The sequence below is a fragment of the Hypanus sabinus genome, chromosome 3 (genome assembly GCF_030144855.1).
Source record: "Hypanus sabinus isolate sHypSab1 chromosome 3, sHypSab1.hap1, whole genome shotgun sequence".
Lineage (NCBI taxonomy): Eukaryota > Metazoa > Chordata > Chondrichthyes > Myliobatiformes > Dasyatidae > Hypanus > Hypanus sabinus.
The window spans coordinates 10,661,028-10,689,005 of NC_082708.1; the positions used below are offsets into that span (position 1 = coordinate 10,661,028).

The 27,978-nt window shown below is 46.6% G+C and overlaps 1 protein-coding gene across 1 annotated transcript in view; it reads left to right on the top strand.

Moving 5' to 3' along the window:
* Window positions 1-27,978, top strand: part of myo7aa (myosin VIIAa) — a 188,356-nt gene that overhangs the window by 93,448 nt on the left and 66,930 nt on the right. Inside the window, exons 23-30 of the mRNA XM_059963729.1 lie at window positions 1,344-1,553; window positions 3,595-3,798; window positions 5,747-5,923; window positions 7,995-8,078; window positions 10,983-11,110; window positions 15,530-15,656; window positions 23,056-23,175; window positions 25,993-26,166. Of these exons, the coding sequence (XP_059819712.1) occupies window positions 1,344-1,553; window positions 3,595-3,798; window positions 5,747-5,923; window positions 7,995-8,078; window positions 10,983-11,110; window positions 15,530-15,656; window positions 23,056-23,175; window positions 25,993-26,166 (1,224 nt within the window). The remainder of the gene's footprint in view (window positions 1-1,343; window positions 1,554-3,594; window positions 3,799-5,746; window positions 5,924-7,994; window positions 8,079-10,982; window positions 11,111-15,529; window positions 15,657-23,055; window positions 23,176-25,992; window positions 26,167-27,978) is intronic.

Genomic DNA, 27,978 nt, shown 5'->3' on the forward strand with positions numbered 1-27,978 from the left:
AATTGAGTGGAAAAGCAAATTGTGCAGTAGATACGGAGAGTCTGCAGAGAGATAGATAGGTTAAGTGAGTGGGCAAGGGTCTGGCAGATGGAGTTCAATGTTGGTAAATACAAAGTCATCACTTTGGAAGGGAAAATGGAAGAGCAGATTATTATTTAAATGGTAAAAAAAAAAATTGCAAAATGCTGCTGTGCAGACGGACTTGGGAGTGCTTGTGCATGAATCACAAAAGGTTGGTTTGCAAGTGCAGCAGGCTGTCAAGAAAGCAAATGGAATATTGGCCTTCGTTGCTAGAGGGATTGGACTTAAGAGCAGGGAGGTTATGCTGCAACTGTACAGGGTGCCGGTGAGGCCGCACCTGGAGTACTGTGTGCAGTTCTGGTCTCCCTACTTGAGGAAGGATATACTGACTTTGGAGGCGATGTAGAGGAGGTTCACCAGATTGATTCCAGAGATGCGTGGGTTAGATTATGAGGAGCAATTGAGTCGCCTGGGACTGTACTCAATGGAATTCAGAAGGATGAGAGGAGATCTTTTTGAAGCATATAAAATTATGAAAGGGTTAGATAAAATAGAGGCAGGAAACTTGTTTCCACAGGTAGATGAGGCTGGAACTAGGGGACATAACCTCAAGATTCGGAGGAGTAGATTTAGGATAGAGATGAGGAGGAACTGCTTTTCCCAGAGAGTGGTGAATCTGTGGAATTCTCTACCCAATGAAGCAGTAGAGGCTACCTCAGTAAATATATTTAAGACAAGGTTGGATAGATTTTGGTATAATAGCAGGATTAAGGGTTATGGGGAAAAATTAGTTGGAGATGAGTCCATGGCCAATCAGCCATGATCTTACTGAATGGTCGAGCAAGCTCGATGGGTCAGATGGCAACTCCTGCTCCTATTTCTTAAGTTCTTATGTGACTCTCCTCATTCGGTTTCTCCCATGATCCAACCTCCTCTCCCATCAGATTCCTCCTTCACTTCTCTCGTCTAACATCTCCAAACTTCTCATTTCATCTCCTCTTCCCTGCCCACTCACCTTCCCCCTCACCTGCCTTCACCTTTGACCTTCTAGTTTGGATTCCTGCCATTTCCTCCACCACCTTATTCTGGCTTCTTCCCCCTTCCTCTCCAGTCTTGTTGAAGGGTCTCGGCCCAAAGCATCAACTGGTTATTCCTCTCCGTCTGTACTGCTTGACCTGCTGAGTTCCTCTGGCAATGTGTGAGATCTTCTGGATTTACAGTATTTGCAGAATCTCTTGTGTTTGTGAATGTGAATCAATGATTGTGCGGAGGGGTGCATTGGTACATTCAGGAGAAATTATTTGACCCTTCTCTCCCGGTAGGAGCGCCTTGCTCAGTTGGCTCAGGAGGATGCGGTGAGGGAGATGGAAGAGAAGAAGGAGGCTCGGCGGAAGAAGGAGATGCTGGAACAGATGGAGAAGGCTCGGAATGAGCCCGTGAATGACTCTGAGATGGTGGACAAAATGTTTGGCTTTCTGGGTACTCCCTCCATGGTACCCGGGCAGGAAGGCCGAGCGCCAACTGGGTTTGAGGTAAGACTTGGAATGCCCCTCTGAGGTGCACAGGCTTACTGGAGAGCCAAAGGGGAAAGAAGAGGGTTGGATTAAGATTTTTGCATTGTTATTTCCCGGCCTAGCACAAGCTAGTTTACTTAAGCTTATCATCCCTACTTGGGCATAAGCCACCAAGATCAGCTCACCAGAACTCTTTACCCAGAGCCAGTCTTTCCAATTATTCCCAGGTGTTAGCCCACCTTTGAAGATCCTTCCTCTTCCAGGGGTGAGGCCTTCGGAGCCTCGACTGACATTTCTGTAGCTCCGGGTTTTTACGGGATGCAATTGCTAGTCCCATGCCTGATCCTCCTCCTCACACAGCAAGGTTTGGGGACTGTCCATGGTGGGGTTAGCCAAGCACAAGAGGAGGTTCAAAAACCCTGCACTTGAACTCACTTTGCCTCCCCACTCAGACCTTGTCCCTGGGTTCTGCTGCTGAAGTTGCAGTCCTTAACTTCCTAAGAAAACAGGATGTGATTCATCACTCAGTCATGTTTTCCCAGCTAGAAGTTCCCCAATTTACCTAATCACTCCCAACAATCCGTTTCTGCTGGGTCATCGGCAGTGAACCGATTACCACAGTGCTCTTTCATTAAGCAGAGATAATATGCTGATGACTGAAGTGTGAGGAACTGGGAATGGGTCGCTCTGATTTCCACATGAACTTCCCAGATTTTGCTGTCTGACCCAATTTTGCAGGTTATAAATCATGCAACGTGGAGCCCCAGGCCCTTCAGCCCATTGAGACAATTCTGACCATCAAATATCCATTTACAGTCGTCCTATTTACTTTGTTCTTCCCATATTAATTTACTTCCCTTCCGTGGGGTGATATGGTAGTGTAGTGGTTAGCACAACACTTTACAGTACCAGTGACCTGGGTTCATTTCCCGCCGCTGTCTATAAGGAGTTTGTACGTTCTCTCCATGATCGAGTGGGTTTCCTCTGGCAATCCAAGGACATACTGGCTGGTAGGTTAGTTGGTCATTGTAAATTGTCCAGTGACTGAGCTGAGGGTTGCTGGGCAGTGCAGCTTAAAAGGCCAGAAGAGCCTATTCCGTGCTGTATCTCAATAAATATGTAAACATTCTACCACTTACCGACACACTACGGGTACGTTAGACTGGGGAATTAACCTACCCACTCACACATCTTTGGGCTGTGGGAGTGAACCAGAGCACGCATGTGCTTAAAGGGAGAGCATGCAATCTCCACACAGACAGCAACCAAGGTCAAGATTGAACCTGGGTCTCTGGCACTGTGAGGCAGTGGCTTTACCCACTGAGGCTTGTAGACCATAAGACATAGGATTAGAATTAGGCCATTCAGCCCATCAAGTCTGTTCTGGCATTCCATCATGGCTGCTTTATTATCCCCCTCAACCCTGTGTATGTATTTATTTATTTATTAAGATACAGTGCAGAATCGGCCTTTCCGGCCTTCTGGGCCACTCTGCATAGCAACCCCCCGATTTAATCCTAGCTCAATCATGAGGCAATTTACAATGACCAATTAACCTACCAACTGGTATGACTTTGGACTGTGGGAAGAAACCGGAGAATCCGGAGGAAACAGGGAGAACGTATAATCTCCTTACAGGCAGCAGCGGGAATTGAACTCGGGTCACTGGTGCTGTAAAGCATTGTGCTAAGTAGTACACCTACCTATTGTCCTACCTTCGTCCTGTAACCTTTGATTCCCTTAATGTTTAAGAGCCTATCAAGTTCCGCTTTAAACGAACCCAATGATTTAGCCTACACAACCATCTGTGGCAATGAATTCCACAAATTCCCAACCCTCTAGCTAAAAAAACTGCTCCTCACCTATGTTCTAAAGGGGTGTCCTTGTATCCTAGACACTCTCACTACTGGCAAAGACCTCCCCACATCCACTCTATCTAGTCCTTTCAATATTTGGTGGATTTCAATGAGGACCCCCCCCCCCCACCCCATTCTTCTAAACTGCAGTGAGTACAGAAGTTGTAGCTGTTATTTTTGACTGTGCGTTGGGTCTGTTTCAGGATCTGGAGCGGGCCCCGAAAGCGGTGGAGGAAGAGGATTTGGACGCATGCCTCCCACTGCCGGAGGAGGAGGAGGAGGATCTCTCGGAGTACAAGTTTGCCAAATTTGCCGCCACGTACTTTCAGGGCACCACCACCCACACCTATGTCCGGAGACCCCTCAAGATACCCTTGCTTTTCCATGATGACGAGGGCAATCAGCTGGTAAGGGGACTCCCCAGCCAGCATCTGTCAGCACAAGAATGGAACAGTACAACACAGGAGTGGGCCCTTCAGCCCACAATATCTGCACCTGTTGGTGCTGAATTAAACTAAACCCTTTCTGCATGCACATGATCCATACCACTTCATTCTGCAGTGGGGGAGAGAAAATTCATAGCAGTGAATAGTGAATTCATGGTTCTGTCGCACAGGAGTGAGAGATGGCGTGTGTGTGTGTGTGGGGGGGTGTTTAGCATGTGGTAGTGAGATAAAGGGGGCCAATACTAGTTGGGTGCCTGGCAGTGAAATTCTTTAGACTACGTACACAACGCTGGAAGAACTCAGCAGGTCAGGCAGCATCCGTGAGAAAAGAGTAGCCAACGTTCCGGGCCGAGACCCTTCATCAGGAAAATCCACAGCATCTGCAGTTGTATTTTAGTGAAATTCTGTAACAAGCTCAACCAGACAGAGCCTTAACAGCAAGATCCATAGCAGTGTTGATGAGCAGAGAGATACAAGTCCAAGTTCATAGCTACTTGAAAGCAAGTACACAGGTTGATAGGGTGGTTAAGTTCATGGCATCTTGCTTTTATTAGTTGAGGCACTAAGTTCAGAAGTCAGGAAGTTATGTTGCAGCTTTATAAAACTCTAGCGGGCTGCATCTGGAGAATTGCGTACAGTTCTGGTTGCCCCACTATAGGAACGATGTTCTGTGTTCTTTAACGTAAATGGGAGCAGGAAGGGGTCACCTTGCTCTTGGAGCCAGAGTACCTTTAGTGTACCATCAAGATAGAACGGCACATCACAGGTTCAGGCCCTTTGGCTCACAATGTTGTGCTGAACCAATTAAATTAGTCATTAACTGGCTAACCAAACTAATCTCTTCTGCCCACACAGTGTCCATAACCTTACATTTTCCTTGCATCCGTGTGCCTACCTAAACATCTCTTAAACATTCCTAATATATCTGCCTCTCACCTTCCAGGCAGCTACCACTCTCTGTGTTTTTTTTTAAAAAAAGCTTACCCCTCACATCTCCCTTGAAATTATTCCCTCTCACGTTGTTTAAAACCAGCATGAAGGATTTGACATCTTGCCTACATTGCTGGAGGCCTGCTGCTGGAGTTTGGAGTGACTTGGGCTGTTTTCTCTGGAACCTCAGAGGCTGAGGGGAGACTTGAGAGACACATATAGAATAGACAGCTGGTGTCCGTTCCCCTGGGTAGAAATGGCAAGGGCTAGAAGGCAAGCATTAAAGTGAGAGAGAGGAAGTTTTATTTTGTTTGTTGTTTTTATTTTGTTTTGCACAGTCGTGGGTGCCGGAGGTCAGTGTTGGAAGAGATAGGAACAGAACTATGTCACGCATTGGAGTCTGCTCTGCCTTCTCACTGTGGCTGAGCTATCTGCTCTCTCAACACCATTCTGCTGCCTACTCCCTGTAACCTTTGATGCCCTGACTAATCCTATCAACCCAATGACTTGGCCTCTGTGGCAATGAATTCCACAGATTCACTATCCTCCAGCTAAATTAATTCCTTCTAATCTCTGGTCTAAACGGACATTTCTCTAATTGAGGCTGAGCCCTCTGGTCCTGGACTCCCCCACCATAGGAAATATCCTTTCCATATCCACTCTATCGAGGTCTTTCAGTATTCCATAGGTTTTGCTGAAACCATTGTAGAGTTCTGTTATACTGTAAATGCTGAAAGTCCTGAAATATTCACTGATGACCTTCTTGGAGTGAGGGGGGAGGTGGTAATGCTTGAACCGGGTGTGAACTCTCAACCAAACCTGGTTATGTTGTCACTATTGAGTGAATGTCTGCAGGAATTTGCTACATTTTGTGCCCGATCCCGTTATTTGGAACGTAGAGCCTCTGTGTATTGGCTGCTGGGCATGACGGGGCTCTGATTTCAGGTTCAGAAGTGACCTCTGGCCTCCTTCGCTGCAGGCGTCTCTGGCGGTCTGGATCACCATCCTGCGGTTCATGGGCGACTTGCCGGAACCCAAGTATCACACGGCCATCAGCGACGGCAGCGAGAAAATCCCAGTCATGACCAAGATCTACGAAACCCTCGGGAAGAAGACGCACAAGCGGGAACTGCAGGCTTTGCAGAGTGACGGCGAGGTAGGTCCAACTCTGGTCGGTAGGGACGCCCAAGATGCAGGTGTTTGCTACCAGCCGCCCTCTAAAGGAGTTCAAAGGGGATCTGAGACGGGATATTTTCACACGGAGGGTGGTCAGAATCTTTTCCCGATAGGAACAAGCATCCTCCCTCTCTGCTTTCATCTCTCCATGACTACTCCCTCTGTCCCTGTCTCCCCAGTGTGTCTACCCAACAAGTGGTAGTGATCCCAGTACCCTAGTAAAGTAATTAATTAAAAATAACTCCATCTTTCATTCACAGGATAAATGGATTGTTGGCAAGGCTAGCATTGAGTGCCTCTGGCTTGTCTGTTGATTTTCAATGCCAGTGAAGAACCAGCCTCAATGGTTGGTTGGTTTGAGGTCATGCTTGAGTCAAAACGTTGGGCACGACTGTACCCTAGTGTAGCAGTTGGCGTGATGCTGTTATACCTCGTGCAGTAGCTAGTTTAGTCTGAGGAAGCACACAAAATGCTGGAGGAACTCAACACACCAGGTAGCATCTATGAAAAAAAGTACCGTCGACATTTTGGGCTGAAACCCTTTGGCAGGACTGGAAGATTTAAACTTGTTCAGGGTAGGCATTCCTGGCAGAAACTTCGAACAGCGGTAATCAAACCACAAGCCAGTTTACTCTGCCTGGGTGGGGCTAATTTGTCATAGAGCTTGTTTAGCTCTGCTGGCCATTCCCTGAAACAAATGTCATATTAAAAGCAGCTGAAGTAGAGTTTATTGTCAAATGCACAAGTACCTGGCTGCACAGAGCAATGAGGTGGCATGGTAGCGTACTGGTTAGCACAACACTTTGCAGTGCCAGGGACCTAGGTCCAATTGCCCCCACTGACTTTAAGGAGTTTGTACGTTCTCCCCGTGACCGTGTGGGTTTCCTCCAGGTGCTCTGGTTTCTTCTCACAGTCCAAAGATGTACTGGTTAATAGATTAAATGGTCATTGCAAATTTTCCTGTGATTGGCTAAGGCTAAGTAGGAGCTAGAGTGGTGCAGCTCCTTGGATGGGAAAGGACTGCTCCACGCTGTATCGCGAAATGAAGTAAATAAATAAGTAACAGGAAAAGATGAAGATAGCAATCCCTGAGGGAGGTGACCAAGACAATTGAAAGTCCGATGGTTCCAATCTCACTAATGCAGCAATTTATTTTTTCAATTCCAGTCGGTGAAAGAATTGAGTTCAAATCCCCAAGCCAGCACAAGGGGATTTGTATTCCTTTTCCAAAATTACTGAATACAAAATTCTGAAAATAGTCATGGCATCACGGAAACATTCCTTCATCTCAACCTGTCCATGCTGATCATGGTGCCTCCCTGCTCCAGTTTCATCGGCCCATGTTTGGACAGTATCCCTGAACACTCCTCCTACCCATGTACCTGCCAAGGGTCTTGTTACTGTACCAGCCTCAATCACTTCCTCTGGCATCTCATACCATATGCTAGCATGTGAGCAGTACGATTGCCTAGCAGTCAGCATAAAGCTTTACAGCATCAGCGACCGAGGTTCAATTCCCACCACTGCCGATAAGGAGATTGCAGCTTCTCCACGTGACTGTGTGCTCCAGTTTCCTTCAGAGATGTACGGTCAGGGTTGTGGGCAGGCCATGTTGGCACTGGAGGTATTGGCTGCCCCTAGCACACCTTTAGACTGTTGGTCAATGCAAAGGACACATTTCACTTGCGCTTCAATGTACTTCTGACAAATAGTTCTAATCTTTAATCTTTATCCTGACCAACCTCTGCATGGGAAAATCCTTTACCCTCTCATCTTTAATCATTTTGATTGAACCCGAACTCTGGGAGAAAGGCTATGACTATGTACCTTAATCCCCTCATGAAACACACAGCATTGTTGGAGAGAGAACTAGTTAACATTTCAGACTGGTGACTCTTTGTTGTCTAGTTAACAATCCAGCCTGTAGATGCCTCCCAGTAACAACCATCCCACTACACCCAGTGCAGCCTGGTTATACATACTCCCCTTGTGTGGTTGGATGTACTCCACTTGTGACCGCATCCCAATAACGTCTGACACTTGTGTGGCAGAGCATGCATGCGGACAAGAAGAACAGTGTGCGGCATAAGCTGGTCTCGTTGACTCTGAAGAAGAAATCCAAGCTCACGGAAGAGGTAATTTCAAAGTTCAAAGTAAATTTATTATCAAAGTACAGATATATCACCATTTACAACCATGAAATAAATTTTCTTGCAAGTATTCATTGTAAATACAATAAAGAATAATAATAAATGAGCAGTAAATATTGAGAACATGGGATGAAGAATTTTGGAAAGTCAGTCCATAGGTCGTGGGAACAGTATGACGAATGGCAAGTGAAGTTGAGTGACATTATCCCCTCCGTTCAAGAGCCTGATAGTTGAGGGATAATAACTGTACATGAGCCTGGTAGTGTGCATCCTGGGACTCCTGTAGCACCTTCCTAATGGCAGCAGCCTGGATGATGAGGGTCTTTGAGGATGGATGCTGCTTTCCTACGACAGCGCCTCATGTAGATGTGCTCGATAGTAGGAGGGCTTTACCTGTGATGGACTGGGCCATATCCATTATTTTCTGTTCAAGGCAAGTGGTGTTTCCATTCTGGGCTGTAATGCAACCAGTCAGTGTAGTCTGCACCACACATCTGTAGAAGTTTGTCAGATTTGGTGTGTTTTTGTACAGTCTTTCTCCACACCCTGATCTTGCACAATACCAAGCAACAGTAAACCAAATTTAGTGTTCCAAGCAATGGCTGATGTTTAATGATCTCTATGCAAGCGAGCTTTTCACCTGACAAAGCCCGTGCTGGCCATGGAGCACCCATTAGATCCGAAACCAATCCCCCATGGGATCCTAAACCAATCCCTATTAGATCCTAAACCAATCCCCAATTAGATCCTAAACCAATCCCCAATTAGATCCTAAACCAATCCCCAATTAGATCCTAAACCAATCCCCAATTAGATCCTAAACCAATCCCCCATTAGATCCTAGACTAATCCCCATTAGATCCTAAACCAATCCCCAATTAGATCCTAAACCAATCCCCCATTAGATCCTAGACTAATCCCCCATGGGATCCTAAACCAATCCCCATTAGATCCTAGACTAATCCCCCATTAGATCCTAGACTAATCCCCGATGGGATCCTAAACCAATCCCCCATGGGATCCTAAACCAATCCCCCATTAGATCCTAAACCAATCCCCATTTTATTCTTCACAGTTTAGGTCCAAACCATTGTATCACTTGCCTGCACAGTTGAGCCAACTAGGGATCAGAATCAGGCTTATTATCACTGTCATATGTTGTGAACTTCATTGTTTTGTGACAGCAGTACACTACAATACACAAACTATAGGTCACAAAAAGAAATATTTTTAAAAAGTGCAAAAAGAGAGCTTAATGAGGCTGTGTTCATGAACTGTTCAGAAATCTGATGGTGGGGGGGAAAGAATCTGTTCCTAAGACATTGAGTGTGTGTTTTCAGGTTTCTGAACCTCCTTCCCATGGTAGCAATGAGAAGAGGTGGCAATGTCCTGGATGGTGAGGGTTCTTAATGATGGATGCCGCCTTCTTGGGACACTGCCTTTATAAGACTTGAACAGGCCTCTCTTGCACTAAAAAGATGGACTCTAGAGCACCCAATCTACCTCCTCATGCCCCTTGCCCTTTGTCTACCTGGGCTGCACTTTCTCTGTAACTCGTAACGCTATATTCTGCAATACAAACAAAATGCTGGAGGAACTCAGCAGGTCAGGCAGCATCTGTGGAAAAGAGTACAGTCAATGTTTCGGGCCAAGGCCCTTCGGCAGGATTATATTCTACAATCTGTTTTCCCTTGCATATCATTGTACCTGTGGAAAGAATGATCTGTCTGGTGGCAGAGAAACAAAAGTGTTTCGCGGTATCGCCATACTTGATAATAAATCTATTCCAATTCTGCATTAATTACCTCTATAGCCATTTAGGAAGAACCCTCCCCACGGGCTTCTCAGTCAGAAAAGCTCAAAGTGTATTTATTATCAAGGTACATGTATGTCACCATGTACCACCTTGAGATTCATTTTTTAACGGCTATTTACAGAAAAATAAAGAAATTAAATTGCACATAAAGACTGACAAACAACCAATGTGCAAAAGAAGGCAAATTGTACAAATAGGAGAAGTAAGTAAATAATACTGAGAGCATGAGTTGTAGAGTCCTTGTAAGTGAGTCCATAGGTTGTGGAATCATAACAGTGGGAAGTTCACATCTACAGCTGCGCTGGGCTGTCTGCACCACTCTCTACAGAATCATGCGATTGAGGGACGTACTGTTCCCATACCAGGCAGTGATGCAGCCAGTCAGGATGCTCTCAATTGTGTCCCTGTAGATAGTCCTTAGGACTTGGGGACTCGTGCCAAAGTTCTTCAACCGTCCGAGGTGAAAGAGGCGCTGTTGTACTTTTTTCACCATGTAGCCAGCTGGCACGTATAGACCACATGAGATCCTCAGTGATGTGTATGCTGAGAAACTTAAAGCTGTTCACCCTCTCAACCCCAGATCCACTGATGCCAATAAGGGTTAGCCTGTCTCCATTCCTCCTGTAGTCTACAACCAGCTCCTTTGTTTTTGCGACATTAGGGGAGAGGTTGTTTCCTTGACAACACTGTGTCAGGGTGATGGCTTCTTCTCTGTAGGTTGCCTTGGTATTATCTAAGATGAGGCTAATCAATGTAGTGTTGTCAGCAAATTTAATTAGCAGATTGGAGCTGTGGGTGATAATTAAGGGAATTTAAAATTGCTGACACTCTCCATTTCTGATCCTCTAATGAGGACTGGTTCATGGACCTCTGGCTTGTTCCTCCCCTGGAGTCAATAATCATCTCTTTGGTTTTGCTGACTTTCAGTGAGAGGTTCTTCCTTAATTAAAGAATTAAGATAAAATTCTCATTAATTGTGGTTTGGTTATGCTCCTGCAACTTTTCACTAGGACTAAGACACCCCATAGACCTTTACTCTGTTTTGTGGTCATAACTTCTTCATCTGTGCTTAGGTGGCAAAGAGACTGAACGACGGGGACTACAGCCTCAGGGGGAACAGTATGCTGGAAGACCGACCTACCTCCAACCTGGAGAAACTTCACTTCATCATCGGGAATGGTATTCTACGCCCTGAGCTCAGGTACTAGACCAGGGGTCGGCAATGTTTACCACTATGAGCCAATATGGACCCATTTCCCACAGAAAAGAAAACACTGGGAGCCACAAAACCCGTTTGACATTTAAAATGAAATAACACTGCATACAACGGGTTTTTTTGCCTTTATGCTATGTATAAACAAACTATAATGTGTTGCATTTATGAAATTGATGAACTCCTGCAGAGAAAACGAAATTACATTTCTGCATGCAACAAAAACATTTTGAACTCCGAAAAAAAGACGTTGGGTTGAAGGTTACTCCATAGTTAGCCTACCTTGGATCGAAGAATTAAAAGAAAGCATGCACTGGCGGGTGTCAGGCATTGGCAGTGGTGATGTATATTAATAGCGATAAAAAACACATTGTAGCGGTGTGCTACACACAGCGCTAAAATAAAAACTGCAGTCAAAGGTAACTTTATTCGAACTAAACAGCCTTGCTTTAAAGCCTCCCTCAACCCGTCCCCGTGGGCGCGGATGCTCCAAAAGACACGTACTCACAAACCCCCGTAGGCTATCTCCCTTAGCCGGAACGGTGGCTAATTGTGAGCCGGTTCGGATGTGCCAGGAAATGGGGTCTCCACAAAGTTTTTAGATTGTACAAGATCACCATAATCTTCAAATTTCGAATTACATTTCAAAAGCTAACAAACCACGGGGAGCCGCATCACAGAGATGAAAGAGCCGCATGTGGCTCCGGAGCCGCAGGTTGCCGACCTCTGTACTAGACACAACTGTCCACCCACCTCTGAGTTTCTCCCTTTCCTTTTTAATTGGACCCCAATAAGGACTGAGAAAGGTGGGCCACCATCTCCACACCCAGCCTGTCGACTTCTTGCTCATTAGTGATATACAGTGGCTAAAATGATTATTGCTGGAATGCACTTTCATGCTGTTTTTTTTCTCTCCACCCCACCCAGTCTTCCAATAAATCATCTCCACCACATCTCTTCAGTCTAAAAACTTGTTGGTTCAAATCCTGCTCCAGAGGCTCGAGTACAGAATTGGGGAATACAGCTCCATAATTCCTTGAATGTGGCTTCACAGGCAAATGAAGTTGTAAGAAGAGCTTTTGGGCCTTCATAAATCACAATATTGTCTACAGGAGTTGGGACGTTATGTTGAAGTTGTATAAGAATGGTTCCAGAAGATTGGAGAATTGCAAATGTTACTCCATTCTTCAAGAAAGGAGAGAGGCAGAAGAAAGGAAACTGTAGACCACTTTGTCTGACCTCAGTGGTTGGGAAGATGTAGGAGTCGATTATTAAGGATGAGATCTCGGGCTACTTGGAGGCACGTGGTAAAATGAGCTGTAGTCAGCATGATTTCCTCAAGGGAAGATTTTGCCTGACAAATCTGTTGGAATTCTTTGAAGAAATAACAAGCAGGATAAACAAAGGAGAATCGGTTGATGTTGTGTACTTGGATTTCAGAAGGCCTTTGACAAGGTGCCACACGGGGGCTAATTAACGAGCTACAAGCCCATGATATTACAGGAAAAATCCTAGCTTGGATAAAGTAGTGCTGATAGGCAGGAGGCAAAGACTGGGTATAAAGGGAGACTCTTCTGGCCATCTGCCAATGACTAATGGTGTTCCACTTGAGTCTATGTTGGGACCACTTCTTTTTACGTTATATGTCAATGATTTGGATGATGAATTTGATGGCTTTGTTGCAAAGTTTGCAGATGATATGAAGATAGCTGGAGGGACAGTTAGTTTTGAGGAAGTAGAGAGGCTACAGAAGGACTTGGACAGATTAGGAGAATGGGCAAAGAAATGGCAGATGGAATACAGTACAGGGAAGTGTACTGGTGCACTCTGGTAGAAGAAATGAAAGGATTGACAAAAATCTGAGTTGCAAAGGGTCTTGAGAGTCCTTGTGCAGGATTACCTAAAGGTTAATTTACAGCTTGCGTCTGTGGTGAGGAAGGCAAATGCAATGTTTGCATTCATTTCAAGAGGCCTAGAGTATAACAGCGAGAATGTAATGTTGAGACTTAATAAAGCACTGGCGAAGCCTCACGTGGAGTATTGTGAGCAGTTTTGGGCCCTTTACCTTGGAAAGGATGTGCTGAAATTAGAGAGAACTCAAAGGAGGTTCATGAATATTAACCTAGGATTGAATGTCTTGTCATATGAAGAGCCTTTGATGGCTCTGGGCCTGTACTCAATAGAGTTCAGAAGAATGAGGGGTGACTCATTTGAAACCTATCAAATGGTAAAAGGCCTTGACAGAGTGGATGTGGAGAGGATGTTTCCTATGGTAGAAATATCTAAGACCAGAGGACACAGCCTCAGAATAGAGGGGTGTCCTTTTTGGACAGAGATGAGGAGACATTTCTTTAGCTAGAGAGTACTGAATCTGTGGAATTCCTTGGCACAGGCGGCTGTGGAGGCCAAGTCTTTATGTATATTTATGGCAGAGGTTGATAGATTCTTGATTGGTCAGGGCATGAAGGGATACAGGGAAAAGGCAGGAGATTGGGGCTGAGCAGAAATTTGGATAAGTAATGATTAAATGACGGAGCAGAAGCGATTCGCCAAATTGCCTAATTCTGCTCTTTTATCTTATGAACATTGGTGAGGGTGAATTTGGAGTATTGTGTCACCTACCTACAGGAAAGATATCAATAAGATCGAAAGAATTCAGAGAAAATTTACAAAGATTTTGCCAGGACTTGAGGACGTGCATTAGAGGGCAAGGTTGAATAGGTTAGAACTTTATTCCACTGAGCACAAGAGTGTATTTCATAGAGTGTATAGAGTTATGAGGGGTAGAGATAGCATAAAGACATGCAGGCTCTTTGCACTAAGGTTGGGTGAGACTCATACTAGAGGTCAGAGGTGAAATACTCGAGGGCAATTTGAGGGGGAGCTTCTTCACTCAGTGGTGTGAGTGTGGAAGAAGCTGCTGGTGGGAGTGGTGGATGCAGATTCAATTACAATGTTTAGGAGAAGGTTGGAAAGGAACTTGAACAAGAGGGGTATGGAGGGCCATGATCTGGGTCCAAATAGATGGGACTAGGGAGAAAAACTGGTCAGCATGGATTAGATGTGCTGTAGGGCTTGTTTCTGTGGTACAGTGCTCTGACACTGACTCTAGGCAGAGTACTTGGGAAGTGCTATAGTGGTGACGGTGGATATTTTCAAATGCAGCATTTAAATTGGAATATTTCCCATCTATGGTGGAGATATTTGGTCCTGTGGTGTTGTTAGGAAGGACAGAGGAAATGTATTAAAGTGTTCTGGCCAATGCTCCTAAAAGTGTCAGGAGATTGTCACATGACTTCGAATGCAACCTAACTATCTTTGTAAAGCTACAACGTAAAGTTCCAGCTCTTGTATTTTAAGCACAAACTTATGAAGGCCTTCATCACCCTGTTAACCTGTGTTCAAACTTATGGAGATCTATGGACTGACCCCAAAGTCAACTTGGATGGAAAATGGAGGACTGGAAGTTTGGGGTGAAGGGGAGAGGATATAAGCTCTAATGTTAAACTTCAGCACAGTGGCCATGTTATCAAATGACTGTAAAGTGTTTTCGGCTTAGGGGGTGAGTGCAGGAAACTTGTCGCCAAGGTAACAAATCATGGTCCAATCAGATTCCTTCAGTTCTTTATCTACTGTCCACCTATCAGCTCCCAGCTTCTTGTGATGTCTCCCTATCCACCTCACCTGGTCTCACTTATCACCTACACAAGAGATCCTGCAGATGATGGGAATCCCGAGCAACACACAAAATGCTGGAAGAACTCCAGCACTTCCTCCAGTTCCTTGAGCATTTTGTTTGTTGCTCACCTATCACCTGCCAGTTGGTACTCCTTACCCCTTCTTCTACCCCCCCCCCACCATCCCCACCTTCTTATTCTGCCTTCTGGCCCCTCCCATACAAAGTCCTGATGAAGAGTCTGGGTCCACAGTGTCAATAAACCAATGTGTTCCAAGAGACAGAAAGCAGTCACTAGTAACAAAATGTTTGCATTCTTCAATAAAATGCCAAACTTTTTCTGTTTGGGTGCAGTGATGGGGGTTTTATTTTATATTTGGACATGCAGCGCAGAACAGGCCCTTCAGTCCAATGAGCCAAATTGCCCAGCAACATTTAACCCTAGTCTAATCACAGGACAATTTACAACAAGCGATTAACCTACTAACCAGTAAGTCTTTGGACTATGGGAGGAAACCGGAGCACCCGGAGGAAACGTATGCTGCCACAGACAGAATATTCAAACTCCAAATAGACGGTGCAGGAATTGAACTCTGAACTCCAGAACTCCCTGAGCCGTAGCAGTGACATGATAGCCACTGTGGATGGAGGTACAGAGGACTGACTGGAGTAGGGAAGGAGTGGAGGCAGTGTAAGGAAATGCCTTTTATAAGTTGTCTGTTCCATGACAGGGATGAGATTTACTGTCAGATCTGCAAGCAGCTGAGCCAGAATCCGTCCAAAAGCAGCCACGCCCGCGGGTGGATCCTCATGTGCCTCTGCGTTGGGTGCTTTGCTCCGTCTGAGAAGTTTGTGAAGGTACGTTTCCATCAATTCCTTCATTAATCTTTAAACGTAACTGATCAAGGCCCCTTTTGACTTAAGGTTTTTACAATTAGCTTTATTTGTTTCAAGTACATTGAAACATACATTGAAATGTGCTGTTTGCGTCAAATCAATTAATCTTTGATTCTGCTGGACGTCCTACAAGTGTCACCACATTTCTGGTGCTAGCCCAGAGCCTTACCGCATGGTCTGGGCCCTTTGGCTCACAATGTTGTGCTGACATTTTAACATTCTCTAAGATCAACTGCATGCCCACAGCTCACTATCTCTAACCTGCCCACCTTTTGGAAGGTGGGTTGAAACTGGAGCACCCGGCAGAAACCCATGAGGTAGCAGGGAGAAGGCACAAATTCCTTATAGACAGCAGCGGAAACTGAACCCTTTTCAGTGATTGCGGGCACTGCTACGCCAGCATTGATGTACTCCTTATGCTCCCATTCCATTGGAACCCTTCTGTAATTTTACCAACCTCGATTCTCCGTCGGGAATCATAGGAAATACTTAGCTGGTCAGGCAGCATCTACAGAGGCAGCAGCAGAGTTCATGATTCAGGCCACTGAGTGGAAACAGGCCATTCATAGATAGTGGAGGTAACTGAACGCCAGTATTATAGCCAGTGTTGTGAAGTGTTAACGCTAGCCGCCGCACGACTGTGCTGCTCCATTGGAACATCAGATAACTTGACTTCTCAATCCCTATTGGTCGTCCATCTGTGATATTGGATCAGTTCCTTGGTTTTCTCCTAACCCCCTCCCCCCCACCCACATTCTCCCCCTCTAGGAGTAGAAGTCCTGCCTATCCTGACCTGCCGGGCTTGTCCGCTGGCTCTGTATTTCACAGCTCCCATATTCTTTTTTGGTTTTTCTATCTTCTCACTCACTTGTGTGGTGGTGGTGGAGGTGCGGCTCTGCCAAAAGAGCTGCCAGGCACTCCTTCACTTTGCAAGGCTGCAGGTTACCCTTAGGCAAAGTGTAGTACCTGCCTACCCATGCCCCCATCCTAAACCAGGGTCAAGAGGAGCCATGGAAGTGGATGGTGGGTGGTTGTATGAGCAGCTGCTGGATGTCACAAGTCCTGGTTACGTGACCACTGACCACCAGGGAGACAACCCCTGAAGAATATTGGTAATGGCTGGGATCACTTGTCTTGCGAAGACACCGCCCAGAAGAAAGCAATGGCAAACCACTTCTGTAGTAAACTTTGCCAAGAACAATCACGGTCAAAGACCGTGATCACCCACATCATAATGACACAGCACATAATGAAGATGAAGATGATCACTCTCCTTCTGCTCCTGTTCCTCTTGTGGAGCTATAAAATATCCCGTAATTGTGTTTTTTCTTTGAACACAAGTTACTATGGTGATCAGTTAACACTTGGCCATCCATGCCAAAGATCTGGGATTTTTAAATTTAAAAAGAAATGCTGGAAATACTCAGCCAATTGGGCAGTATCTATGGGAAAAGTGACAGGGTTGATGTTATAGGTTGAAGACCCTTCAACAGAGCTGGGGGGGGGGGAAAGAAGACAAAAGGAGTTTAAGATGAGGGGAGGATGGGATGCTGCCTTGTCAAACCAGGATGACCATGGAGATAATTTGGAAACGAGCTTATCTGGCCAATGAGTGAATGGGAGCTGTTCGTGAGTGAGAAGGCAGACAGGAGAATGTGGGAACTGTGAAATGTAGAGTGGGGGATGAGCCTGGCTGGTCAGGGTGAGCGTGACCTCCGTTCCCAGAGGGGGTGCAGAAATATAAACAAACTGAGCCAATGTCACAGAAGGACAACTGACGCAGACTAAGAAATGAAGTCTCCTGAAATTGTTGAATTCTGTATTGAGTCCAGAAGGGTGCAATGTGCTCAGGTGAAAGATATGGTTTTTATTTTTATTGAGATACAGTGTGGAGTACATCCTTTCAGCCCTTCGAGCCGTGCCGCCCAGCAACCCCCAAGCAGCGGGGGAGGAGCGTTCTGGCAGCACAGCAGCCCAGCGGTGAACATAACACCATCACAGCACCAGCAATCGGAGTGAAATTCCCATTGCTGCCTGTAAGGAGTTTGTACATTCTCTCCATGGATGCATGGGTTTCCCCCCCAGTGCTCCGGTTTCCTTCCACATTCCAAAGACAAACGGGTTAGGGTTAGTAAGTTCTGGGCAGGCTATGGCACTGGACCTGTGGCGACCCCGATGGTCTGTCTCCCAACCCATGGTCAAACTGTGTTGGCTGTTGACCCAATATGACGCATTTCATTGCATGTTCGTATGACAAACAAAGATAATCCTTTTCACAAACAAGAAGCTCTGCGGAAGCAGCGCACACACACAAAATATGCTGGAGGAACTCGGCAGGCCAGACAGCATCCATGGAAAAATGTACAGTGGATGTTTTGAGCCGAGGCCCTTTGTCAGGACTCGTTAGACACATTTGGCAGGAGAATTGGAGTCAGCTTTCTTATCACTGACACGTGTTGTTTTGTGGCAGCTGTGCAATGCAAGGCATTTAAAAGAAACTATATTACAATAGAAAATATATGGTACAATAGAGGAATAGTAAGGTACAAACGTAGTATTCATAGGTTCATGGATCATAAATAAAATCTGATGGCAGAGGGAAAGCTGTTCCTAAAGCATTGACTGTGTGTCTTCAGTCTCTTGTACCTCTTCCCTGATGGTAGTAATAAGAAGAGGGTATGTCCCCGATGGTGGGGGCCCTTCCTGATGAACGTCACTGCCTTGAGACATTGCGCTTTAAAGATGTCCTCCCTGGTGGGAAGGCTTGTGTCTATGATGGAGTGGCTGAGTCTGCAAAACTGTTGCACCATCAATAACTCTCGGAGACCAGAGGTGAAAGGTAGGCTTTTATTAGCAGCAAGAGACCACGACACAACATCCTGGAGACTGAGAGAGGAGCAGTGCCTCCAATCGCCTTTATACAGGGGTCTGTGGGAGAAGCCACAGAAGCAGTCAGCAGAGGGGCGTGTCCAGACAGGTATACATAGTTTACCACATTCACCCCACCCCCCTTTGTTTTAAAAGAGAGACCCCACGGGGCGAAGTTTCTTACAAGTATATTTACAGGTCAAGTCTATCAGGCGGTGGAGTCTGTCACTGCGATCTACGTAGCACCGGTGGTGATTGCACCGGTGACGGTGGTTGTGCTGGCTCCGGCCTGATTTGAGGTGCCAGCCCGTTAGGTGTCAGTAATCCCTCATGCGTGTGCGTGAAACCCGGTATGGGAGTGTCGTGAGGAGTCTGTGTAGGGCTTGGTGTGCGCGGTGTCTTATGGGTATATACCTCAGTGGGTATGGGGTTCATAGTCACCGTGGAGTGTTCGGGGTAGTGGTCTGGTGCATCTGTGGGTGCTAGGTTGCGGACGGAGACCGTGTCCACCCGCCCATCAGGTAAGACCACGTAGGCATACTGGGGGTTCGCATGAAGTAGGTGGACTCTCTCGACCATTGGGGAGTATTTAGTGCTCCTCGCATTTTTCCGGAGCAGCACTGGCCCTAGGGACGTCAGCCAAGCCGGTAGGGTGGTCCCAGTGGCAGACTTCCTGGGAAAAGAAAAGAGTCGCTCATGAGGGGTGGCATTGGTGGACGTGCATAACAGGGAGCGGATGGAGTGGAGTGCCTCAGGGAGGACCTCCTGCCAGCGAGAGACCAGCAATCCCTTTGACCTAAGGGCTAAGAGTGTGGCCTTCCACACATTGTCATTCTCCCTCTTCACCCGTCCATTTCCCCGGGGATTATAGCTCGTGGTCCTACTAGTAGCAATACCCCTAGCCAGCAGGTACTGGCGCAGCTCGTCACTCATAAAGGAGGACCCTCTATCACTGTGGATATAGCAGGGATATCCAAACAGAGTGAAGAGCTGGTGCAGGGCTTTTATGACAGATGTGGCAGTGTCATCGGGGCAGGGGATGGCAAAGGGTACTCGTCGATTATGTTGAGGAAGTAGACATTGCGGTCGGTGGAGGGAAGGGGGCCCTTAAAGTTGACACTCAGTCACTCAAAGGAGCGGGTGGCCTTGCTAAGTTGCGCCTTTTCAGGACGGTAGAGGTGCGGTTTGCATTCAGCACAGACTTGGCAGTCCCTGGTCATCATCCTGATGTCCTCAAGGGAGTAAGGCAGATTCCGGGCTTTCACAAAATAGTAAAGTCGAGTGACTCCCAGATGACAAAGATCTGCATGGAGGGCGTATAGCCAGTTGAGCTGTGCGCTGGCACACGCTCCCTGGGATAGGGCATCAGGGGGCTCATTGAGCCTTCCAGGCCGGTACAGGATATCATAGTTGTAGGAGGATAGTTCGATTCTCCACCTCAAAATTTTATCATTTTTGATTTTGCCCCGCTGTTGGTTGCTAAACATGAACACAACTGAGCGCTGGTCAGTCAGCAAGGTGAACCTTTTGCCAGTGAGATAGTGCCTCCGGTGCCTAATAGCTTCCACTATGGCCTGGGCTTCTTTCTCCACCGCTGAGTGCTGAATTTCAGGGCCTTGAAGGGTATGAGAAAAGAATGCTACTGGCCTTCCTGCCTGATTGAGGGTAGCAGCCAGCGCGAAGTCGGAGGCATCACTCTCTACTTGGGAATGATCTCGTCCACCGCATACATCGTTGCTTTGGCAATGTCTCCTTTAATGCAGCTGAAGGCCGCGCAGGCCTTGGCTGAGAGGGAAAATGCGGTGGACTTGACCTGGGGGCGGGCCTTGTCTGTGTAATGAGGGACCCATTGGGCATAATAGGAAAAGAAGCCCAGGCACCATTTGAGGGCTCTGAGGGTGGTGGGAAGAGGGAGTTCTAACAGGGGGCGCATACAGTCGGGATCAGGGCCAATGACCCCGTTCTCCACGACATACCCAAGGATAGCAAGTCGGGTGGTTCCGAACACACACTTGTCCCTGTTATAGGTAAGGTTAAGAGCTTTGGCCGCTTGGAAAAATCATTGGAGGTTGGCGTTGTGATCCGGCCAGTCGTGACTTCAGATGGTGATATTATCCAGATATGGGAACATGGCCTTAAGTTGGCACTGGTCCACCATCCGGTCCATTTCCCTCTGGAAGACAGAGATACCATTCGTGACACCGAAGGGGACGTGCAGGAAGTGATAGAGCCTGCCGCCCACCTCGAAGGCGGTGTAGGGGCGGTCCTCCTGGTGGATGGGGAGCTGATGGTAAGCGGATTTCAGGTCTATGGTCAAGTACACCTTGTATTGAGCTATCTAATTGACCATATCCGCAATGCAGGGTAGGGGGTACGCGTCAAACTGCGTGAACCTATTAATGGTCTGGCTATAGTCCACGACCATCCTATTTTTCTGCCCGGTCTGAACAATGACCACTTGGGCCCTCCAAGGGCTTGTGCTTGGCTCAGTGATCCCCTCCCTGAGCAGCCGCTGCACCTCCGACTTAATGAAGGCCCTGTCCCCTGCGCTGTACCTCCTGCTTTTAGTTGCCACAGGTTTACAGTCGGGGGTCAGGTTGGCAAACAGCGGTGGGGGAGGGATCTTGAGGGTGGAGAGGCTGCAAGTGGTGTCAGTAGCGCGGCCGTTGGTATGGTGTTGGGTGGGATGTGTGGGTCGGTGTGTGTGTGTGGTCAGTAGTGGGGTATATGACGAAGCCCCACAAATCTGAGGATTTCTGACAGTGATTGGTGGGAGGGGCCCATATACTCCATTGTCACACTTTTCAGGTGGCTCTGGAAGTTGAGCCCCAACAGCACAGGGGCACACAGTTGAGGCATGACCAGTAACGCAAAGTCCCAATATTCTGTGCCCTGCACCACCAATGTCGCTACACAACCCCCCCCGGATGTCTGTGGAATGCGATCCAGAAGCCATGGTGACCCTTTGGCTTACTAGCTGTGTCACGAGTCCGCAGCGTTGCACCATGTCCAGGTGAATAAAACTCTCAGTGCTGCCCGTGTCGAACAGGCAGCTAGTCCTGTGCCCCTCCACCAGGATCTCCATCATTGACCTTGCAAGCTGGTGTGGAGCGCTTTGGTTGAGGGTCACGGAGGCCAGAGTTGCATCATCGTCTTGGTGCCCGGTAAGCACCCATGGGTCGGAGGCATGGCGAGGTGGCGCCGACAAAGATGGCTGCCCCTATGCCTCGCACGAGGCGGGCAGGCAAGATGGCGGCAACCAAGATGGCGACCCCCATGCCTCACACGCGGCGCTGCTTGACCCCGCTTGTGGTTTAGACTTACAGGCCTTGGCGAAGTGGCCCTTCTTCCCGCAGCTGGAGCAGGTAGCTTCTCAGGCCGGGCAGCGTTTTCGGGGGTGCTTTTCGAGTCCACAGAAGTAACACTGCGTGGACTTGCAACTGGCAGCAGCCATGGTCGATTCGCCAGCGGGTTGCGGGGAGTTCACGGACTCGCAACTGGCAGCAGCCGTGGTCGATTCGCCGGCGGGTTGCAGGGTCTGAAGCATCCATGGGACCAGCAGGAGATCACGCGGCTGGACAGCGTCAGCGTTGTGCAGAGCAGCCTCCAGTGCGTCGGCCAGCTCGATAGCCAACTGTAAGGTAAGATCGGCGTTTTCCAGCAGCCACTGGCATACGTACACTGACCCAATCCCCGTAACGAAGGCGTCTCATACCAGGAGCTCCGTATGCTGTGCCGCCGTCAGTCCCCTGCAGTCACAGGCCCACACGAGTGTCTGTAGGGCCCGGACAAACTCAGCACTCAACTCTCCGGCCCGCTGCCGCCATGTCGCTAAACAATGTCTTGCGTAGATGGTGTTCACCGGCCACAGGTACTGTCTTGTGAGGGCATCCAGTGCCCCTTGGTAGGTCGGCAGGTCTCTGATAAGGGAGTACACCCGCGGACTGACTCTGGAGAGGAGAACTCTGTGCATGGTAGCAGGCTCAGTCACAGGAATCTCTTCCAGGTACAATTGGAAGCATGCAAGCCAGAGTTCAAAGGCAATGGCTGTTTCTGGAGATTGAGGCTCAATGTCCAATTTGTCTGGTTGTAAAATGCTCTCCATGTTTTAAAATTGCTGCTAATAAAATTGATGCACCATCAATAACTCTCGGAGACGGGAGGCGAAAGATAGGCTTTTATTAGCAGCAAGAGACCATGACACAACATCTCGGAGACTGAGAGAGGAGCAGTGCCTCCAATCGCCTTTATACAGGGGTCTGTGGGAGGAGCCACAGGAGCAGTCAGCAGAGGGGCGTGTCCAGACAGGTATATGTAGTTCACCACAAAATCCTCTTCAGTCTCTTTCAATACTTTGCATTGGAGCCTCCACCTCACCTCTCTTACCAGCTGTGGAGAAATGTTTGGAAACCTAGACTGGCTTGGTCGGTCATCCTTGACGCACCCTGTCCCATGATTTGGTGAATAATTGGCTGAGGTTTGACTCTTTCAGTACCTGAGGAACTTCATCAATGGAGGCCCCCCTGGTTACGCTCCCTACTGTGAGGAGAGGATGAGGAGGACATTTGCCAATGGCACTCGAACGCAGCCACCGAGCTGGCTGGAGCTGCAGGTAATTGCCACCGAATACAAACATCAGTGCCTTGGAGCAATTTCTTGAGTGGGAAGGCTGTTAATCCATGGCAGGTTAAGACAAAGTCCCATTTGCCCATTTACCCTGGGGCAATCTCAAACCTAGAATCCAGAACTTTGAATATAGAACATTACAGCACAGTACAAGCTCTTCAGCCCATGATCTTGTGACGACCCTTTAACCTACTCTAAGATCAATCTAATTATTCCCTCCAACATAACCCTTCATCTTTCTTTCTTCCGTGTGTAATATTAGAGTTTCCTAAATGTTCCCACTGTATCCGCCTCTAACATTACACCTGGCAGCGCATTCCATGCACCCACCACTCTGAGGGAGGAGTTTTGTTTTAAAAACCGAGATCCCCTCCCCCTGCACTTTTCTCCAATCACCTTCACATTACGCCCCCTTGTTTTAACCATTTCCACCCTGGGACAAAGTCTCCGGTTTCCCTTCCCACTCATTTATTTTCCTTTTGTAAGTGTTTAAGCTGTTAGCATCATTTCCTTTGTTAGAAGTACATTCTGATTTTGGACGAGCCTGAATATTTTTAAGACCATAAGACATGGGAGCAGAATTAGGCCAATTCAGCCCGTCGAGTCTGGTCCTGTTACAGCTGAATGAGATGGTGCAGTTCTGGTCATGGTACAATAGGAAGGATGTGATAGAGGCAGCAGTTAGAGCAGGGGGTCCCAAACCCTTTTTGTGCCATGGACCCCTACCATTAAACGAGAAGTCCGTGGACCCCAGGTTGAGAAGCCCTGGATTAGAGGGATGTTCATTTAGAACAGAGATGAGGAAGGATTTCTTTAACCAGAGGGTAATGAATCTGTGGAATTCTTTGCCACAGACAGTGTGGAGGCAGAGTTATTGGTTATATTTAAAGCGGACGCTGATAGATTCTTGATTAGTCAGGGTGTCAAAAGTTAAAGGGAGAAGGCAGGAGACTGGGTCTGCCATTCCGTCAAGGAATGGCAGAGTAGATTCAGTAGGCCGAAGGGCCTAGTTCTGCTCCTATGTTTTATGGTCTCATGCTGTTGGACCCTGATGCTTTTGTGATCCAAAATTTCTTCAGAAGTCAAGAACAAGCTATAAAGTTGTTGCTTATGATTGTCTCATTAAGTACTACAAAAACAGAAAATGAACAAGAATGTGGAGCCGAGAGAACAAAGGAAAATGTAGTTGTGGTTTGTCTCATACTCAGACAAGACACAGGGGTTTCCAACCTTTTTTATGCCATGGACTCCTGCCATTAACCGAGGGGCCCATGGGCCCCAGGTTGGGATCTCCTGGACTAGAGATAAACAACATTTCAGTGATAACAATTAGCCTGTAAAATAGCTAGAGTCAAGAAGTGTGGCACCTACTACTGAAAACTAAGAAGTTCCTGGAATAATTGTGTTCAATTCTGGTCGCTTCATTATAGGAAGGATGTGGAAGCTATGGAGAGGGTGCAGAGGAGATTTACCAGGATGTTGCCTGGATTGGAGAACAAGTCATATGAAGCAAGGTTAGCAGAGCTGGGACTTTTCTCTTTGGAGCGTAGAAGAATGAGAGGGGACTTGATAGAGGTCTACAAGATTATGAGAGGCATAGATAGGGTGGATAATCAGTACCTGTTTCCCAGGGCACAAATAACAAACACCAGAGGGCATATAAATTAAGGGAGGGAAGTTTAGGGGAGACATCAGGGGTGAGTTTTTTACACAGAGGGTTGTGAGTGCCTGGAATGACTTGCCACGGATGGTGGTGGAGGCTAAAACATTAGGGGTATTTAAGAGCCTCTTGGACAGGTACATGGATGAAAGAAAAATAGAGGGTTATGGGGTAGTGTGGGTTTAGTACTTTTTTTTAAGGATTATATGGGTCGGTACAACATGGAGGGCTGAAGGGCCTGGACTGTGCTGTAGTGTTGTATGGTTCAATACAGAAGCAACTATACTGTAATTACCAGAAAATCACTGAACAAGTAGATATATACTGTAGGCGAGTCTATAAAACTACAAGCAAGCACAGGAAAGTTAAACTACAAGAAAAATAACAATTCCACATCCCAATCCGACAATGCATAGGAAAGGTTTATATCAGGGGCTCCCAACCATTTTTTATGCTATGGACCCCTTGGGGAGTCCGGTGAAGCCTATGGACCCTTCTCAGAATAATGTATTTAAATATATAATATAAAATACGTAGTGTTACAAAAGAAAACCAATTACATTGAAATAAACTAAACAAATTTGTGATTATAATATGTTTCTTTATTAACACATTAAATAATGACTACACATTTTAAATATAGTCAAGTTAAGATTAAATTTTACTTTTTAAAGACAAAGTAAATGATATTGTGAGGTTTGTAACAACTGTAATTTGACATGAAAATATCTGTGATTTGTACTGGTGACAAAGTCACAGGGACTGCTAAGTACTACTGTGGTTTGTTGCCTGCGTTCATCATTGAAGGAAATGCTAAATTTCAGTTAGAGGTTAGTGGAAATAAAGATGTAAATTTTTTTTTCCATCCAATTTCATGGACCTACTGGAATCTATCCTCAGATGCCCCAGTGGTCTGTGGTACCCAGATTAAGAACCCCAGGCTTAGAGGGATATGGGTCAAACACAGGCAAATGGAACTAGCTTATATGGTCAGCATGGACCAGTTGGGCTGAAGGGCTTTTTTCTATGCTGCATAACAATTTGGAGTCTTCTGTCTCATTGAACTGATCCCTTCTCTTCCCAACCTCCAACCCTTCCCCTCACCACCCCCCCCCCCACCCCCACCATTCATTTCCACATCAGGCCACCAAGTCAAAGAAGCCGATCATGTTGCCCATCACCTTCATGGACGGAACGACCAAGACCCTCCTGACCGACTCCGCGACGACAGCCAAAGAGCTGTGCAACGCTCTGGCGGACAAGATAGGCCTGAAAGATCGCTTTGGATTTTCCTTGTATATTGCTCTGTTTGACAAGGTACGTGGGAGAAAAGTTTTATTCACTGAGTTCCCCTTGTGGTTGCTGGGTGGTTCCCTAACCACTTGCCCCCTTCCCACCACCTTGGTCAAGGAAAGGAGTCAGACTACTTGGTATTCCTCCAATTCTGATTGACCCAGGAATTCCCTGGCGTCTTGTCAGAGGATCTGCCCTGAGACCAGCATGCAAGGGCCATCACATTACAATACCTCTGCTTTCTTAGAAGTTTGCAGAGATTTGGCATGTCTTCTAAAACTTTGACAAACTTCTATAGATGCAAAGTGGAGGGTATTCTGACTGGAATTAAACCACAGATGCCCAGGTCTACAGAGATTGGTGGGCACAGCTCAGGCCACCACAGGAAAAGCCCTCCTCACCAATGAGCACATCGACAGGGAGCGCTGCCACAAGAAAGCAGCATCCGTCATCAAAGGACACCCGCCATTGAAGCCATTCATGTTCTCAATACCGTTTATTTATTTTTAATTTGCATAAATTGTCTTCTTTTGCACATTGGTTGTTTGTCACTCTTTGTTTACATGCAATTTTTCAAAAATTCTGTTGTATTTCTTTATTTTTCTGTGAATACCAACAAGAAAATGAAACTCTGTGTAGTATATGCTTACATATACATACTTCAATAATAAGTTTACTTTGACTGTAAATATTGCATACTAACCCTCTCCGATATTCCCCACCATCTATTCCTGTCAATGTCATCCTCTTATTCCTCCCTCTGTTTTACAAAGCATTCTCCCACACCCACCTCCCCCATGAATACATCAGTGCTGCCCCCTGTCTTGGCTGACTCTTGGGCTGGGGTTGTAAAATATTAGCTGGGGTTATTCATCCCAACTCTTCCAGGTTTAACCCTGATGCACATCTACACTAATACTGTTTGCCTATATTAGAGTCTTAGAGCCCTACAGCAGAGAAACCAGCCCTTCGGCACAGTCAATCCACAATGAACTGTTTTCTGCCTAGTCCCATGGACCCAGACATGGGACATAGCCCTCCATACCCCTCCCATCCATGTACAGTACTGTGCAAAAGTCTTAGGTACGTGTTTAACAAAAAATCTATAAAGTGAATATGCTTTCAAAAATAATGAAGTGAAAAGGTTCTTAATATCAATAAAAAATTATTATAAAGAACAGTAAGCAGTAAAAAATCAAATCAGTATTTGGTGTGACTACCACTTGCCTTTAAAACTGCATCAATTCTCTTAGGTACACTGTCATGCAGTTTCATAAGAAAATCGACAGTAGGTCGTTCCAAGCATCTTGGAGAACTTGCCACAGTTCTTCTGCAGGCTTTGGCTGTCTCGTTTGATTCTGTCTTTCCAGGTAATCCCAGACAGCCTTAACGATGTTGAGATTGGGGCTTTCTAGAGGTCATACCATCTGAAACAATTTGAGAAGTCTAAGGTGTCTAAGACTTTTGCATGGTACTGTACTTAGCCAAGGTTCTCCTAAATAATTCCACATTCCCCCTTCGGTTCCCATTAGATTTAATTTTTAATTTCTTTATTATGAGATACAGTGCGGAGACAGGTCCTTCTGGTGCAACAAGCCTGCGCCATTTAATTACACCGATGTGACTTATTAAACACTAACCAGTACATTTTTGGAATGTGGGAGGAAACCAGAGCACCCGAAGGAAACCCACACAGTCACGGGAAGAACGTACGAACTCCTTACAGACGGGCAGAACTGAAAGATCACTGGTGCTGTAAGAGTGTTGCAGTCACTGCTATGCTATTGGGCCACCCATTAATGTCAAAGGTCATTCAGGCCTCTTCCGGAGTGGCTC